The 17,154-nt window shown below is 38.0% G+C and overlaps 2 protein-coding genes across 2 annotated transcripts in view; one reads left to right on the top strand and one right to left on the bottom strand.

Annotated features, from left to right (window-relative positions):
* Positions 1-815: 815 nt before the first annotated feature.
* LOC135475841 (large ribosomal subunit protein uL14) lies at positions 816-8,406 on the bottom strand. Its single transcript, XM_064755785.1, has 5 exons — positions 8,384-8,406; positions 5,066-5,149; positions 3,357-3,485; positions 2,014-2,127; positions 816-1,038 (listed from the first exon to the last, which is right to left on the bottom strand). Exons 1-5 carry the CDS (start codon positions 8,394-8,396, stop codon positions 956-958), a joined length of 423 nt encoding a protein of 140 aa, XP_064611855.1. The 5' UTR covers positions 8,397-8,406; the 3' UTR covers positions 816-955.
* Positions 8,407-9,047: 641 nt separating this feature from the next.
* Positions 9,048-17,154, top strand: part of LOC135461262 (LIM and SH3 domain protein F42H10.3-like) — a 34,948-nt gene continuing 26,841 nt past the window's right edge. The window contains 1 exon segment of the mRNA XM_064738266.1: positions 9,048-9,316. Within this exon segment, the coding sequence (XP_064594336.1) occupies positions 9,248-9,316 (69 nt within the window). The 5' untranslated portion in view covers positions 9,048-9,247.

Raw genomic sequence — 17,154 nt, 5'->3', positions numbered from 1 at the left:
CTAATGTAATGACCATCAGCCACTATTACACTTGATCTATCACCTTAACTGGTAGAGACAAACCACATGTATGCTGATTTATTTGATTGGCGTTTTACGCCGTACTCCAGAATATTTCACTTATAAGACGGCGGCCAGAATTAAGGTGGGAGGAAAAAGGGCAGAGCCTGTGGGGAAACCCACAACCATCCGAAGGTTGCTGCAGACCTTCCCACTTACAGCCGGAGAGGAAAAACAGCATGAGCTGGACTTGAACTCACAGTGACCGCATTGGTGAGAGGCTCCTGTGTCATTATGCTGCGCTAGCGCTCTAACTAACTGAGCCACGGAGACCCCCATGTATGCTGAAATCAACCGGTTGTCGTAATACAAGAAATACATGTGCTTGTGGCTGAATTGCTCCTTTGACCTTCCTGCACATCCAGAAATATCACGCTCTTTTAGCCAGCTCAGGATTGAACTGCACAGGGGATATATCATCGTGAACCAATCACTATCTGCCGTACTCCAAAAAAATTTCACTTGTACAGCATTATGGTGGGAGGAAACTCAGCAGAGCCCGGGGAACCCAGGTTGCTGCAGACCTTCCACGTATGACACCATTCTTTTGGTCTCAACAGTTTCAAAATTGTCAACCTAAGTTGTTGTTAATTTTCATTGCGAAAAATGCCATCATAAGCAAATTAATAACACTTCATACCAGGTTGCTTATTTCAAATAGCTTGTTTGATAGCTAAACTCAAGTCTTTTGTTTTATCATTTATTTTTTAAAACACTATTTTCAAGCTTTTCCATCTTGTGATAACCAAATATCTCCAGGGTTCCCAGCAGTAAAACCTAGATGTAGATGAAAAGGCTTCTAGAATAACCTTTGTAGCTAAATGCACAGGGTCAGCAAAAAGACAAAAAATTGTTTTCGTTCACTTTTTTTTTTTACTTTCGTCAATGTACAGAGTTAGGAAATGGAGCTTGCATTTGATGCGATACGGGGCCACAGATCAGCACACTCTTTCGCTACAGGTCCTGTAATAGCCGAGCCTGGCGAAAAGAAAATATGCTGAACTTATGCAAGGGAGACAACTCACTATTATACATCACTGAAAATGGACATCGTGTCAATGTACCTTAACCATATTTAGTCATTAACGTGAAAATTTCAATTAAAGTAAAAAAAAAAAAAAACAAGCCAAAATATGAAGTAAGGTTCATCATACGGACAACTGAAAACTATGTATAAAAATGCTTTCATTTATTTTACCGGACTTTTTTGAGCGTTGAAAGGCATCCAAATATTTGAATACCATGGTTTGATTAATGAGCCATACTGTTGGTATCTAGGAACTCTGACGTCACGTCATCTTTTTTTTTTCCTGATGTTCACCAGAAAAAAGGAATTTTTGGGAACGTTATTTCGGTAATGTTTTACTAATGGTTAAAAAGAGTTATTCCAACATTCAGTGTTGTGATCAGAGACGTGTGTTCCTGAAGTATGGTCCATAAAGCCCATCTTATAATTCAAATGTCTGAACGCCTTAAACACTTCATCAAAATCTAAAAAATAAATGAAAGCACATTTGTGCATAGTTTTAGGTGATCTATTTAGCAATGCCTACTTCGATTTTTATAGGTCTTTTCCTTTAAACCCCAGTCATTTTTCAACCTCAACTGAAATTATATGACACACCTTGGAGAAATTTGGCAATTTTAAGGGCATCAATGAACAGCCTTGAGTAATTGACAGTATTTTCCACCTCCCAAAAAAGCAACTCTATGGTAACTAATTACTTCATTGATGTTCTTAAGGCTGTACTAAAAAATTGTTCACATATTCGATAGGCATATGCTAGGGGTGTTCCATAAACTTTAAATACCTTGTTCAAGCTTCAGCAATTCAGACAAAAATGTTATTTTTTTTTATATAGCCCCAAAGAGGTATACTGTATCAATTATACAGTACATTGTTTATTTTTTCATTGGTTAGTTTTTGAAGTCTTGTATATATCCGTGACTTACCTTTCATTTCACCTTTATTGTTGACTATGACCCCTGCATTGTCCTCAAAAAATATAAACACCCCATCTTTTCTTCTAATCGGTTTTCTTTGTCGAATCACCACTGCCGGCATAACTAAAATCACAAGAGTGAGAAATTTCAGAACATGTTACATTTTTTTTTCCAGTCTAAGTTATATAAACAATTCTTGAGCAAAACGCTCACAGCTGAATTAAATGGACAGTCCAACACCACAATTATGTCCAGTTATTGCACATTTGTGCTGACAATTCCCCAGCTTGTTGTAAGAAACTGAAAGGCTCACCAACTTATGCAAGATCTTTCAGGAGGCAGAATTCCTTTCTCAACCTCGTAAACAGCTGCCAGTGACAAGTCCAATTATTATGAACCAATTGCACTTGTGCTGCTGTTTTTCACACAATTACAAAGGATCTCTGAAGCTAAAACGTATCATTCTCTGAGTGGCTGTCAATGCCTTGGCTTCAGCAAACATCAAAGAACTATAGGTTAACTGAGTGAGAATTTGATGTTTCACATGAATGAATGAGTGATTATGGCTTATTTGTCAAATGGCTGTATTTCAGCCATATCTTGGAGAGCCCATTTCACATGAATGAATGAGCGAGCGATTATGGCTTATTGTCACATTGGCAGTATTTCAGCCATACCGTGAAGAGCCCATTTCACATGAATGAATGAGCGAGCGATTATGGCTTACTGTCACATTGGCAGTATTTCAGCCATACCGTGGAGAGCCCGTTTCACATGAATGAATGAGTGATTATGGCTTATTTGTCACATTGGCTGTATTTCAGCCATATCTTGGAGAGCCCGTTTCACATGAATGAATGAGTGAGCGATTATGGCTTATTGTCACATTGACAGTATTTCAGCCATACCGTGAAGAGCCCATTTCACATGAATGAATGAGCGAGCAATTATGGCCTATTGTCACATTGGCAGTATTTCAGCCATACCGTGGAGAGCCCGTTTCACATGAATGAATGAGTGATTATGGCTTATTGTCACATTGGCAGTATTTCAGCCATACCGTGGAGAGCCCGTTTCACATGAACGAATGAGTGAGCCATTATGGCTTATTGTCACATTGGCAGTATTTTAGCCATACCGTGGAGAGCCCGTTTCACATGAATGAATGAATGATTATGGCTTATTGTCACATTGGCAGTATTTCAATTGGAGAGCCTGTTTCAAATGAAAACTCCACTGCTTCATTTATCCAAATTGTTGATTAATTCAAAAAGAATGGCAAGCACTGCAAGGATAGATTTTGCTTCAGTAATACTGGGCTAACATGGGAATCATTTAGTCGCATTTCCTACCCTTTTTCCGGAGTTCTGGCTTTCCTTTCTTCACTGTTGCCACCACCATGTCTCCAGAGCCTGCTGCAGGCATTCGGTTCAAACGACCTTTGATCCCATTGACAGCAATGATGTACAAATTCTTTGCACCTAGAAACAAATTTCATACCTATGATACAGGTGAACAACATAAACCTTCATCACCACAAACGACTTCTGGGACACAAGGTCCAGATTCCTCTCCATCAAATAAAACTGCAACATAAATCAGAGCTTCTGGAGCATGGCATTTAACAACAATCAAATAAGTATGTCCAAGAAACAGTTTTGAGGGTTTCAAAATATCTCTTTCTATGATCTAGTCATCTTACAGCAAACGCTTTCTTAAGTTCTTGCCTGTAAAACTACTGTCACTCTATTCACCAGTAATCAAGGATATGCTTTCAGCTGTGACAAGCAGCTTTGTTTATTTACCACACTGTTGTTAAGGCTATAATCAGGAATCTTCCAATTATATTATGGCATTCAGGTTTACATGTGAAGGTGGCCTGAGTGAACCACGGACCCTTGGCAAGTTACTGACTCCTACATGTGTCCGACATACAAATATGAACACCATATTTGTGGAAGACAAGTGTCCTTCAGCAAAAGTTGGATTGGCCAAATAATCACTGTTGACTGCTTACTTTCAAAAAGGCCACACAAACAGTAAAACCAAGAGAATTTGAATTAGCACCGGGCATATCCTTAACCATGCCTCAACCACTTGGCCCTTGTCCACGCCTACAAGCAGCTTTGGTAGCTTATATTATAGCCATTAGGGTTCATTATGTTTTAACACCCACTGTTTACTGAGTGAGGACAGGGTTGAAATTAAGCCAGTGAAATGTTCAAATGTGCATCCATTTTGTAAATCTGCACCCAAACTATTTTTCTCATGAGTGCATGAGTGCAAGACTATATTGACTTTTTGCAGGATATCACAGCGAATGTGAATTTGTGAGTGAGTGCTTGTGGTTTAACGTTGTGCTCAACAATTTTTCAGTCATATGACGACGAAAGAATCCTCAGGGTGTATGATCATGTATGTAATGTATCTCGTTGTTGCAGGACGGATATCCACCGCTCTTTTATCTAGTGCTGCTTCACTGAGACGACTTACTGAAGGCAAGTAAGCCGCCCCGCCTGAGCCATTACACTGATACGGGTCAACCAGTCGTTGCACTATCCCCTTCATGCTGAACGCAAAGCGAGGAAGTTACAATTTCCTCTTTTATAGTCTTAGATGTGACTCGACCCAGGACTGATCCTGGATCTACCGCTCATGAAGCGGATGCTCTACCAACTGTGCTATCCGGTAATACTGTGAATTTGTAAATCCTAATATACACAAATGATTTAATGGAAAAACCAGCTTCTTAGTTCCAAAAGGACCATTATCTAACATTCAAACCCAGGAGAAACCCATCACTATCCACAGGTTGCTGGATGACCTTCCTATGTAAGTCCGGAGAGGAAGCCAGCGTGAGCTGGACTAACTCACAGCGACTGCATTGGGTCATTGTGCAGCGCTAGTGTGCTAACCCCCTATGCCACAGAGGTACGACAAACACTAAATATATTTCCAAGCAAACCATGTCTGATTTCATTCGCCTTCAGTTAAACCAAGATTTGTAATTAGTTTTAGGAGATGCGCAAACTGAATTATGCGATAATTACTGTAAACCTACCTGTGTTATCTGCACAATTGATAACGGCTCCCACAGGAAGGGCCAAGGAAATACGGAATTTCCCTCCAGCTGAACCTCCACGACCTGACCAACAGAACACAAAATTTTTTTTTCTTTGGACATTTAAAAAGGAGAATTAAAAAATATTCTTAAAATTGTTGGAAATTATCCCACTACTTTTGTATATACTGATGGATGGAGCGCTACAGTGAGAAAGATCCAGACACTGGGCAGCTCTAGCACAATCTAACATAGGGCTATATCACAATATCAGGCATGTGGACATCAGAATTGCTGGGCAACACTTTTTCAAGACTCTTAAAGTCTGAGATCTCCCCTACCCAAAGAGAACAATGCAAAGTGTGCTAAACTTCCACAACAACTTTGCCATCACACGAATCTCAGAATCCGATTTTCATATGAATCACAACTTCCCGGGTCAAGGACCTTGATTGGATTTCTGTCCAACGTGTAATTCCTTGGACGTGCTACTTCCTGATCATCAGATAGCATTGTATGCTCACCGTAAACAGAGATGCAAAAATGTCCATGTTTTGTGAGACCAGTCGTGGCAACAAAGTACAAACACTTAGTTACACCTTAGCCACAATTTGAAAGCTCACAATTCAAGTCTTCAGAAAATTAACTCTGTTCCATGTTTACTAAGCAGTACTGAGTGAGTAGCCCAGACTTTTTTGGTGGGGAACAGACTTTCAGTTCCCTGAATTTTTAACCTGGGAACAGACACGGGAATCATTTCCGTGAAATCCTCAGGCCTGAATATAGTGGGTTTCAGTTGGTAACTTATGTGGAGCAGAAATATTACTTGTAAATGGAAGCCGTAATAGATAACTATACTATGAAGGGAGGCGCAAAAACACAGCTTTATTTAAAACAGCTGTTTTTATTACACGGTAGGCCAGAACGTTCTTTCTGTAAAGTTTAGCCAAGGGTCTATGTCCAAACAGCTAAGTTACCCCCCAAATTTTGTTTGATTTCTCAATGTAGCTCTCTATTTGTTCGCATATACAACAACAACAAAAACGAAAAAAAAAAAAGCTGCAGTTTTATATATTGGGCTGTGTTTATGTAGAAACAGCCCTGTATGCAAGCATTGACTTACCCTGCATTTTCCTCGGTTCTCAGTTGTTTGCTTTATGACAGGGTTGTCCGTAATCCCTGTCCATCTCTGAGTCCGAAGTATGTCGGTCTTGTGATATGCTTCGCCTTGCAACTGTGCACTGGACTAAAACTTCTCTGTGTTTGACACCTCAGGGATGTTCCGCGGATGTTCGCTCTGCAATACTCGAAGACAGCTGGATGCGCCTTCGGCTTTTTCTGCGTAGGCCTCCATATGGGGTAACGCAAGAAGTAGAGAAGCTTCCAATGTTGCTGAGCATTTATACGGAAACTTCAAACATGGCACATGAATGTCTGATAATGCTTGTAGATCATGTACACAGAGAAGTTTTGGTCCTGCGGACGCTTTCAAGGCAAAGCAGGTCAATGAACTGACATATATTGGACTAAGAAATGGACAGGGATTACAGACAAACCCCGTCATGCAGCAGAAAACAACATTGTGTTGAGGTCAGCACACTGAGAACCGTGGAGTGCAGGGTAAATCAATGCTTGCCTACAAGGCAATGTTTCTACATAAACACAGCCCCATAGAACTACCTCAATGCCTACATTTTTGATAACTCAAGCTTCTCTTTACGACATACACTTACGACCAGTTCAATTAAGTAAAATACTGGGGTTTATTTTCACCTTTTTCCGATATTTACCTGCCTGAACAGTTAAAATTCGAAAACCATGAGATTTTTAAAGTTTATCCAGAAAACTGTATATATCGGGTATGTTTGATGCCTTATTGAGCATCACATCCAACATGCTGTGGGGCAGTGCCCCTATCAAGAAACAAAACTGCGAGTAAGACAAGAATGCCCAATACATTTTGTTAAAACTGCTCGGTCTCAATGACTTACAGCCAATCATGTGATGAATAGCGTGCAGTTTATTATGCATCCGTAAATCCCATTCACCCTGCCAAAGGTGGCAAATTGTCTAACAAAATTTTGACCTATAGTCTGTATAAGGTATTTTTATCTTTGATATAACTTTATCCAGGGAAGATTTAGCTTCCGTCTATGACTGTGTTTCCATAGATACCAATATGACTTGGTATCCAAAAGAAAATAATATTTTTACCTCTTTTAATTAGTTTTCTGTGTATGGCTAAAACTTCAAGAATTATCCCATTTTTAAGTTTATTATGCTGTATTGCTAAAAGGCATGAGAGCGATACAATATAGATCATTGCTTTCTGGGCATGCCCAGAAGAAACATACGATAGGACCAGGAGTATAGCCCTGGCCTTGGCTCAGAAGATTGAAGAGGATGGCAGACGAAGAGAAGAGGTTCACTGCTTCAAGACAGCCGCAGACGCTACCCTTTCCCTATCCTTCAATCCATCATTATATATAAGTTTACAATGTGCATAGCTAGCCTTAATTTTAGCAAACCTTTGCTGATTTATAAAGAAGGTTTTATATGTGATTTTTACGTTTTTGCAGATCATATATTAGTTTTGGTCGTGGGAGAAGCCAGGGAGGACACTCCGGAAATGACACCTGGGCTATATCCTCTAGTTTCATGTTAGTTTCCACAATAAGGTCCCGTACACAAAGACCAAACAAAGGGATCTTGTTAGGACACTTACTAAATTTATCCACGTGATGGATTGAAAACACAGTCGTAGGCAGAGTTTGTTGGATAAGCTTAGCGGAAGGTAGTAGGCAAACGTCATACCTTAGAAATGGACGTTTTCAATATTAAATTCCTAATCCATGCAACAAAGCATATACACGTCCGATGCAACTGTATCTGGACCTCTGCCAGATTAGGAGTAACTTTACGCCAATGTTATTTTCTTTGCTACTGGGTGTCCAGTTTTCGTGGGTTGGTTGGTTTACTTTAGTGCGGTTATAAAAGAATTTTCACTTATGTGGGATTGCAATTAGCACACAGACTTTCTCTTACGACTACACAGATGTGAAAAAGTAATGTTACTTAATTAAATTTAGATAGGAACACACAAACACCTTATTCTAGCAATATTCACGCGGACAAATGTTGTAAACAGACCATACTATCGTTCCTATCATTTCACATAGTCTTACTATACCAAATACTATTGATTGCGTCAGTTAAACAGATTTTTGCTCATCGGAAATGAAATTTGACTAAACTAAATTAATTATGAGGGAGATGTTTGTGGATTGTTTCAGATTATTGACAGCCCTCAAAATGTACCTCTCTTCGACATTCTGGCTGGATTAAAGAGGAAGTACACACACTGCGCACGCGTGTTCACCGTTTCACTTAGCTAGGTCAAGGTCGGAAATGCCCTCACTTGGCTTGAGTTCTTTCACATTTTCTCCACCACTGCTTTGCCATACCAGACTTGCGGTAATAACATGCAATAAAGTATGGCTATTGTCTAAATTTTCTTTTCAAACAACTGCCAAGCCATGCATTTGAATGAGATTTAAATGCGATACCGTATAAGGTTAAGGCAAAAATGGGCGGGGAAAGGGAGAGCCTAACAGAACACTGGAACCACTGGAAAGTGAACCCGTCAGGAGATCATATATATATAAATTTTAATGTTTAATACGAAAATAAGAAATCCTGTTACACGGCTGACAGTGAAAATTTCACACAACCAACAATCTAGCTTGCTGAGTATTTTCGAGGTATCCGGATCGAATCGCAGTTCATGAACCTCAAATCTCTGAATGTAACCGTGTGACAGGGGTTTCCCTAGCAGGTCTTCATATTTCCTCGATAGGATAATACCATTTGTGTAGATTTTGAAATTTGTGCTGAGATAAATTGTAATTTTAATGAATCATTGTACTGTGTAAGTTTATTTTTGTGAGTAACTTTTGAATGTTTTCTTTCATTCATTTGACAGTGGCCAACGCAAAGAAATAATTACTGGTCCCAGAAATTTTGCACACGACACGCAGGTCGATTGGCAACTCCCCGATCGGTGAGTTGTGTGTGTACGACAGAAGTCGTTTTGAATTTCGCCAGTTTGGGTGGAAATTGCCTACCCGACAAAGGATACCTGCTCTAATTTTTGTGATAGTGGGATAACTTTGAAGCGTCAAAATGAATCCTGTGTGCGCATCATGCAAAAAAACTGTCTATCCTATGGAAAAGCTCAACTGTTTGGACAAGGTAAGTGATGTTGCGCGATCATTGGTGTAGATCAGACAGTAGGATACTGTAGCAGTATGCATGGTACGCGTGACAATGACAAAATCAAGTTGTCTACGCGATAGATAAATTTAAATTAACAATCACAAATCTATATCTTAAAATCATTGCAGAACGTTTGGAACTACAATAATAAGATAGGGCATAGTTTTTACTCAAATATACGGCCTTAAATGGATGTTGTTTCTGTTTAACCAATGTTCACAACATCGCTATGCTGTTTGGCTTGAAATTTAGTAGTGAATTCTGATTTTGATTACTAGTATTGATTGTGTCATGCGTGGATCTGAAATATTTATTACTGTTACAAACATTGTACTAAAGGCAAACAATCCTCTTCTCTTAAATACATGGTACTATTGTTATGTGGTTGAAATTCTGCCTCAAGTGCATGCTTGATCATTGATGTGTTATGATGAGCAGTACCATTACTAACATGTTTTGGTTGTATTTGGTCATGTTTTGGTAATGTATAATGAAACAAATGCAAGATAAATCTTATGTGACGTGTGTTTAAGAGCTTTACCACTTAAATTGCTTATAGTGTATCATAATGATCATTGATTAATAAACAGACAGGGTAAAGTTGTCCAGTGACCAACTCAGAGTTTGATACTAAAATTTCTGATGATCGGTAAGCAGTAATTGACCGTTACTGGTAATCAATATTGTTAACACGGAAAAGCTTGCAGCCCCTGTGGGTTTATATAGCGACTGCATTAAATCATAGGACAAAATTGTTAGCCATCGACCAATAATAACAATTCTGACATATTGATTTCTGGTCTGGTTTACAGCTTTACAGTTTACCTCTCAATAAAAGTGACATTTGTAGTTCTCACCTCAGTGCTGGCTTTGAAGTCAGTGGGTTGAGAAACTCTGATCATATTAGCATTATATTAGTGTGTCATGTCTAATTATGTGTTAGTTTTAAAACAGAAGTGTACATGTAGTATAGCATAGTTTTGATTACAACATGCAAGAGTTATCTACAGGTGCATTTAATACAGAAATGTTAAAGAATCTCTGATCTGTGCATTACATAAAAGTAAGTGGCTATTAAGACCAATAATAATAATTATAAATATAATTCCACATCATTAAGATATCCATCACAATTTAATCAACTCAGCCGTGAATCTATATTACATTCTGTTAGGAAATATGTGTTCACATATAATGGGTGAACAGCGGAAACTGTTATCTGACACAGGTTGTGTCAGTCATTCAGCAGGCACAGCTGTTATGGATAATAAATTGTCCAAAGTTTAATTTTAGGTAAAGAAAATTATGCCAAGTAAAATATAAATGAATTCTCCATCAGTGGTATGAAATTTACAGAAATCATTTAATTCATAGTCTAGAAGTTGTTTTGACAACTTTCTGTATGACCGTTGAGATCATGTTTTTGACTGCTGCATGTCCTTAATTTCCAGACTGACCTCTGGGAAATAAAAAACAACAGAAAAACAATGCTTTATGAAATCGGTAACCAGATGAAAAGGCATTTTACTTACAGATATAGTCTGGTCTTTCATGGAATGTTCGTGAGACAAAATTCCCTGATTAGGACGTATAATGCATGTATGAATTCATTGTTTTAGGTGCACCTCATCTAAGTACATGTAACACTGGTTGTGTCAGAGCTCTGCAGTATTTTATACATGTATATTAGTGTTGCATAATGTGCATAAAGGATATGTGCATTGAAGAAGAGTAAAAGGTTTATGAGAAAGTAACCATTATATTACAACGCAAGGCCATCCTTAAGAAATTTGTTTGGTAACACAACCTTATCAGAAAAACATTATAAGGTTGGTTGGTTGGTTGGAAGCAAAATTTTTTTTTTTTTTTTTGCTGATGAAAGAGATAAGTATTCCAGATCAAAATCCCCACTAAGCTTTACAGTTGGGCATTTTTTTGGGTGGGCCACCTATTTACCCGGCCCTAACCAACATTTTTATTGATCGCCTGACTGAAGTCATAAGTATTGTAGTGCTTCTCTTGATGCATGTATGTTTTCTGTTAAGACATTGTACACATGAAGGCATTGCTAAATAATTAATGCCAAACATTTACATCAGTTTAATTTCATTTTGGAATAACTACCTGGAACATCACTTGCTGAGGTCTTTGAGGTTCAAGTATAATTTGGACAATATTTCATAAATGACCCAAAATTTCGTCTATGAATATGTTGTTTATTTTTCTTGATTGAGACCGGTCAGTTAATCTAAAAAGAGGTGTTTTGAGAATTGTTTGAAAGGTGTAATGATATCCTGTTGGAAAAATTTAGGCTTTAACTTCAGTTTTAATACTTTATGATACTTATTTACCTTGAATAGTTCAGTTGTTGGGTAAAAATTTTAGGTCATTTAAGCTGCATTAGTGTGATAGAATTGCTTTGAGTTCGAGTTCGGGGACGACTGGTCACATACTAGGGGTTGTACACATAATTAGCTGCCTGGTACAGTTTATTTTTTTTTTTTTAAGAGTTCTGCGTAATTCTGTTTGTCAGCAGCATCTTCCGATATGTTGCTGTGTTCATTTCCTCAATGGTCACGTTTGTCCCCATGATGTGAGTGTACTTTCATGAATTCTTGTTCCTGCACATGATCATGTGTGTTGACAGTCACAGGGAATGGCAGAACTTTGCGGATGCTAATTTACCTCACTTGTCTTATCTTTAGGTATTTTTACCTGTGGTTATTGGAGCAGTGAATCAGACCAGGCTATATGGGTCAGTGAAACCCAGTTAACAATCCTTCATTTCTGTGGTTAGGCCTGTATGACTGGAGAGGATGAAGTCACACTGCATATGTGTGTGTCAGCTTATGCTGTATGCACATGTACATGTACATACAGTTTCATGTCAGTGTGCAGCACTTGCAACCCCTGGGTTACGTCCATTCTCCACTTGAGAACAGTTTAATGTTCTGTCACATGGTATCACATTTCTTGAAGGCAGGATTGTAACTCCTGTCCACATCCTTATTACATTGCCATACATGGTTAGGCAGTAGATTGGGAAGGTGTTTTCTTGTTACACTGTAGTAAACAGCCCTTATGAAGGAACTTCACAAAACACCAGCCCCCTCACTGTAGGTCATGGCCTAAGGCTTGTTTTGTTGTTTACTTTGGAGAGCATTTAGCTTAGTAAATCTCCACAATGCTACATTCTGTTTAGCCTCAGTGTTATACATGTACGTTGCATGATGCTGAAGTCACCCTAAGGAATTCAGTCTTCATGAAGTCACTCTAAGGAATGTAATTCTGAGAAGAAAACTTATTTTGATGATTAAAGAATCTGATTTTGTTTTTTTCCCTGATTACTACTTGGTCAGTTCTCGTGGAAACTCTAAAAATTATACACAATGTCTTAGTCTCCTGTGATTTGTGAAAAACTCAGCAAACCAGCTATCAGTAATGGGCTTTCTGAGTAGAAGTGAGGCAAAAAAGATAGTCAAGGAAATGAAGTGGTAGAATCAAAGGTCATTAATCTTGTGTCGGGGATCTGGGTATATATGGTTTTGGGAATCGTGTGTATTGTGAAGATGTACTTGGGAAAACTTCAGTCTGCAAATTGTAATGTAACTGACAGGGTGATGACTCCTGTAGTATATGCATTTTGTTGTGGCACATAATGTATTGAAATTTGTGATACATTGCTAATTGCTATTGCTAATGTGTGATACATTTTCTGTATCAATATATACATGTAGATGTCATAAGGAAAATGTCAACTGTAATTCTAGTTAAAAAAACTATTTCTAAACTTTATATTCATGTAAATGTGCATGTTGTTTCTGTACCTGTCATTACTTTGACAAAAGAATTGATTTGTTTGCATCAGATGTACTACAGATATGAAGGACAGGGTTCGTGAGTACAAATAGGTTGCACAAATAAACTATATTCTTAATTCAAATCAATTTTCCCACAGTAAAGCTGGACTTCCTCTTATCCCCAAGTTAACCTGGTATCTCATAAAGTGGATAAAGATGAGAAAAAGAAATCAGGAAGTGGTAAAGTGGGTTGTGTCCAGTGTCATTTTGTACTAGATTTGCTGTAATCGTACAATATTGGATTGTGTGTACACATGTACAGGACTGGATATGATTTTGAGGGTGGTGGGTTATGATTGGAATTCCTTTTGAAGAGGGACATGATGCGCTTGATTGTTGTGCTGGGAGCTGAAATAATGATCTAGAAAGTAAATACACATGAATGAATGCTTCTAGTTTAACTTTTTTTTTCAGTCATATGACAACTACATGTATAAATGACAACACATACACATATACATGTACCAGTATTACTTGCATAATGAGATGTGCCAAATCCTCTAAAAACTTTGGTTTAGTAGAGATCTAAAGTGTATCCAACCTGCATACTGTACATATGAACATGTATGTATTGATATGACATTATTCACACCCAGGTCAAGTTAACCTCCTCATTTACAGCTCAGCTTAGCTCTTTTCACATGTTACGAAGAGACCTAAAGTTTGTTCTCCCCCTGGGTGAACATACATTTTATACCTGTGTGACTCATCTGGGAAGTAAACTTTTCTCTCTGTATTTTAGGACAATTCCATCACCTCCAGTCCCAGTGTTGAGTGCTGTACTTGGAAAGAGCTTTGAGTAAATGCTTAACATCTCAGAGTACATGTACATACATATTACTGTACCTGTAATATTATGGGATTACTTTGTTAAGTTCAGCAGAGAGCTCTTCTTCCAATTGAATAACTATACATACGTGCACATTCTGATGTTATCTGATTTCATCTTTTGACAGTTATCATCATGTGCCAAGTTGGAGATTCACACTCAGCAGAATAAAATATATTTATACTTACAATCAACATGGTGTAATGTGTTAATTCGGGAATGTTGACCAATGGAATGGCTAGAAATAGTTTGAATATTTTGTATGCGTATATACTAACTGCAGTCCTTTGATGATGGACGGGGGTGGTAACATATACGACAATTATGACAGGAGGTTGTGCCCAGTTAACGTGCTGTCCATCGTTGATGGATGAATCCCATAGGCCAGATGTCTGACTAACCCTTCTCGTGATAACATTACGTTCGTCAGAGGAAGCATTTGTGATGCTGTGATGTCAGTAGACAGATTGGCAGTTTGGAAAGGTCTGTAGATACAGGCATTTGTCAGCAGGAAAAATATGTACATGTATTCCATAACATCAAGTAAATACAAACAGAATGTCAAGTGATAAATAAGGCATAGCATGATTTATCAGTGACTGTAATCTATAAAGATCACTTGATCATGCGGTAACTATTACATATACATTACATGCACTTGATGTACTATAAATGCAAGAATCGTCAGGTGAATCACACGTGTCATAATTTACGTTTTATTTGAGTCGGCTTATTAATCATTACGTAGTCAAATATGCTAAAGAACAGTGATAATTGTAAGGACATACCTTTGATGACTGATGAAGTAAAGCCAGTTTTAACATTGTCTGATTAGAGAAAAGCATTGACGGATCATGGGAAGAAAAAATACTGTACGCAGAGCTGGCATACTTTACCTGTTTGAGGATGTCAGCTGGTTGCTAATGAATTTGTGTGCATATTTTCTCAGTATGGCCAGGAAAAACATTTACTTGTGGGAGGCTTGTGCTGTGCAGCCTTATGTGTACATCTACATGTATGGTGTCAGTGTAGATATAGGGCTGGCAGATATCATCTCTGCTGCTGACATTCCTGGGCCCAAGCTCAGCTGTAAGCCTGGCCTTCTCTACCCAGCTGGTTAGGGATGGGGACAGGGTGACACTCATTCACCTATTTATGTGTAGTACTTAAAGACAGCTGCTCTCTTGAAAAGAACCAGAGCTGTCAGATTACAAACCTTCTGCTGGAGGTGAAGAAAACTACATATATGTAGCACATGCACTGTAATGCAGTTCACAGGGTTTTGCCTCATTTTCACACCATTCTGGTTGATCACGTGCGTACACGTATGTATACATATGTACAGTATAGTGTAATTAAGTGCAATACATGTATAAAATCACAGTTACATGTACAAGCAAAACAATTAAAAAAATGTGCAAACACTTGACATCCATGGTTATAAAGTATGTCTTTAGGCCATTATTTATGAAAAAGAAACAGATGTACTTTATACATTCATATACCATACTATACTATACATGTATGTACATGTATGGTCATGAAAGACAACAGAATGAATGCATGAATGATTATGGCTTAACGCCACATCGGCTATATTTCAGCCATATCGTGGCGAAGGAAGAGAACATATCCAGTGACCCGAAACTGTACTGTGAGAGTTGTCAATCATGTACATGCATGTCTTAAAGCTACATTAGATCTTGACCATTGCAAGAGTTTTACAGCTCTGCTTCTGGTGTAGGATAGGAGTTTTTATTTTGTGTTCATGTACTTCAGATTATGGTGCATGTTCCTGCACATAATTAATGAGCTGTTCATTTCAAGGACTTGTTACTTTATACATGCGTATGCAGTTGGACTAAGCCTTCACACTGCCTGCTCTTCAAGTGTAAAAGTTGTATGCTTATTAAACCTACGTGGGTGAATATGAAATGTGAATCTAATTTCTTATCAACTGGAACATTTGTGTAATAATTACAATGTGTCATTAAAGTACTAATGTGTAATATTATCATATATAGGATGACTGGTGTTGAGTTAACGAATCTCAGTGTGCCGTGTTATTGCATGATCATAGCTGTATTGTATCCATTTCAAAAACTACATGTACTTGTTATCAACTTATATATATATGTAAGTGTACATACATTTACATGTTTGTAAGCATTCCTAAGGTGCTCCAGATAAAAAGGTGTACAGTCATAAATATGCTTTAAAAAAGTAGACGATACACTCCTAGATGTAAAATAGAGTGTACTGAATATGTCTGAGATTAACATATAAACTTCAAGTTCCCAAAACCCAGTGAGATAATGTTGACAGATATGTCAGAATCAAATCAAACCTCCATAGACTCGGTGTTACATTCTCCATGATTTGTCAGTTTTCAAAAACAGTAAAATACAGCAAAGGCATATGTTACTATATTACAGTCTGTAGTTTTGGAGAATGCCTAGAGCGAACTTTAAACATCTTTGTGAAGTTTTCTAGTTTTTGCCACGGAGTAGAATTTCATGTACATGTACCTAGAGCTGGAAATGGTGGATTGGGTTAATGCTACTGCGTTACACAAACATAGCCTAAATGCACATGTAGCTCCCAATTTTCTGCAAAGTCCACAATGTTAAATTAACATTGGTAGAAAAATATATTTATTAAAAACACAGATTTCTGTCAGAATCCCAGTAAAAACCAGGGCCCTTTTTTGAGGGCTGATCAGGTTTCACATAATGAACACTTTTATTGATAGCCCAAGGTAGTTTTCGGCCCTTGAAATCATTGTAATGCACTCCAAATAAGTTTTTGTGCATTGGCCATTTAGAGTGTGGACAACCAAATTGAGTCAGCCCAAAGTCTGCAGTCTGCTGCTATGGCTACTGATTGTGATGCATTATGGCACTGATGAGTGCACTGGTTAATACAGTTGTACTTGTATGTGTACATGTATGTGTACATGTAGATTTGGTTATAGACAATTTCACATTCGTTGTACATGGTGCTTTTGTTCAAGGATTTTCACATGTACATTTGGCTAATCCATGTTCATATGGTGTGATTTACTGAATTTTATTTTATTAGTTGATCGTATAATACATTGACACATGTGGGAAAGTCTTTCAGCA

This window comes from Liolophura sinensis, chromosome 1 (assembly GCF_032854445.1).
Source record: "Liolophura sinensis isolate JHLJ2023 chromosome 1, CUHK_Ljap_v2, whole genome shotgun sequence".
In the NCBI taxonomy this organism is placed as follows: Eukaryota; Metazoa; Mollusca; class Polyplacophora; order Chitonida; family Chitonidae; genus Liolophura; species Liolophura sinensis.
The sequence above is the reverse complement of the archived record's forward strand: the minus strand, read 5'-3'. Positions and strand labels throughout refer to the sequence as shown.

Bases quoted from the DNA above. Each gene is read 5' to 3' on its own strand.
- LOC135475841 (XM_064755785.1), bottom strand. The intron at 3,486-5,065 runs GTAGGTTTACAG...ATTTGTTTCTAG, and splicing joins CAATTGTGCAGATAACACAG to GTGCAAAGAATTTGTACATC. The intron at 2,128-3,356 runs GTAGGAAATGCG...TTGTGATTTTAG, and splicing joins GCCAGAACTCCGGAAAAAGG to TTATGCCGGCAGTGGTGATT.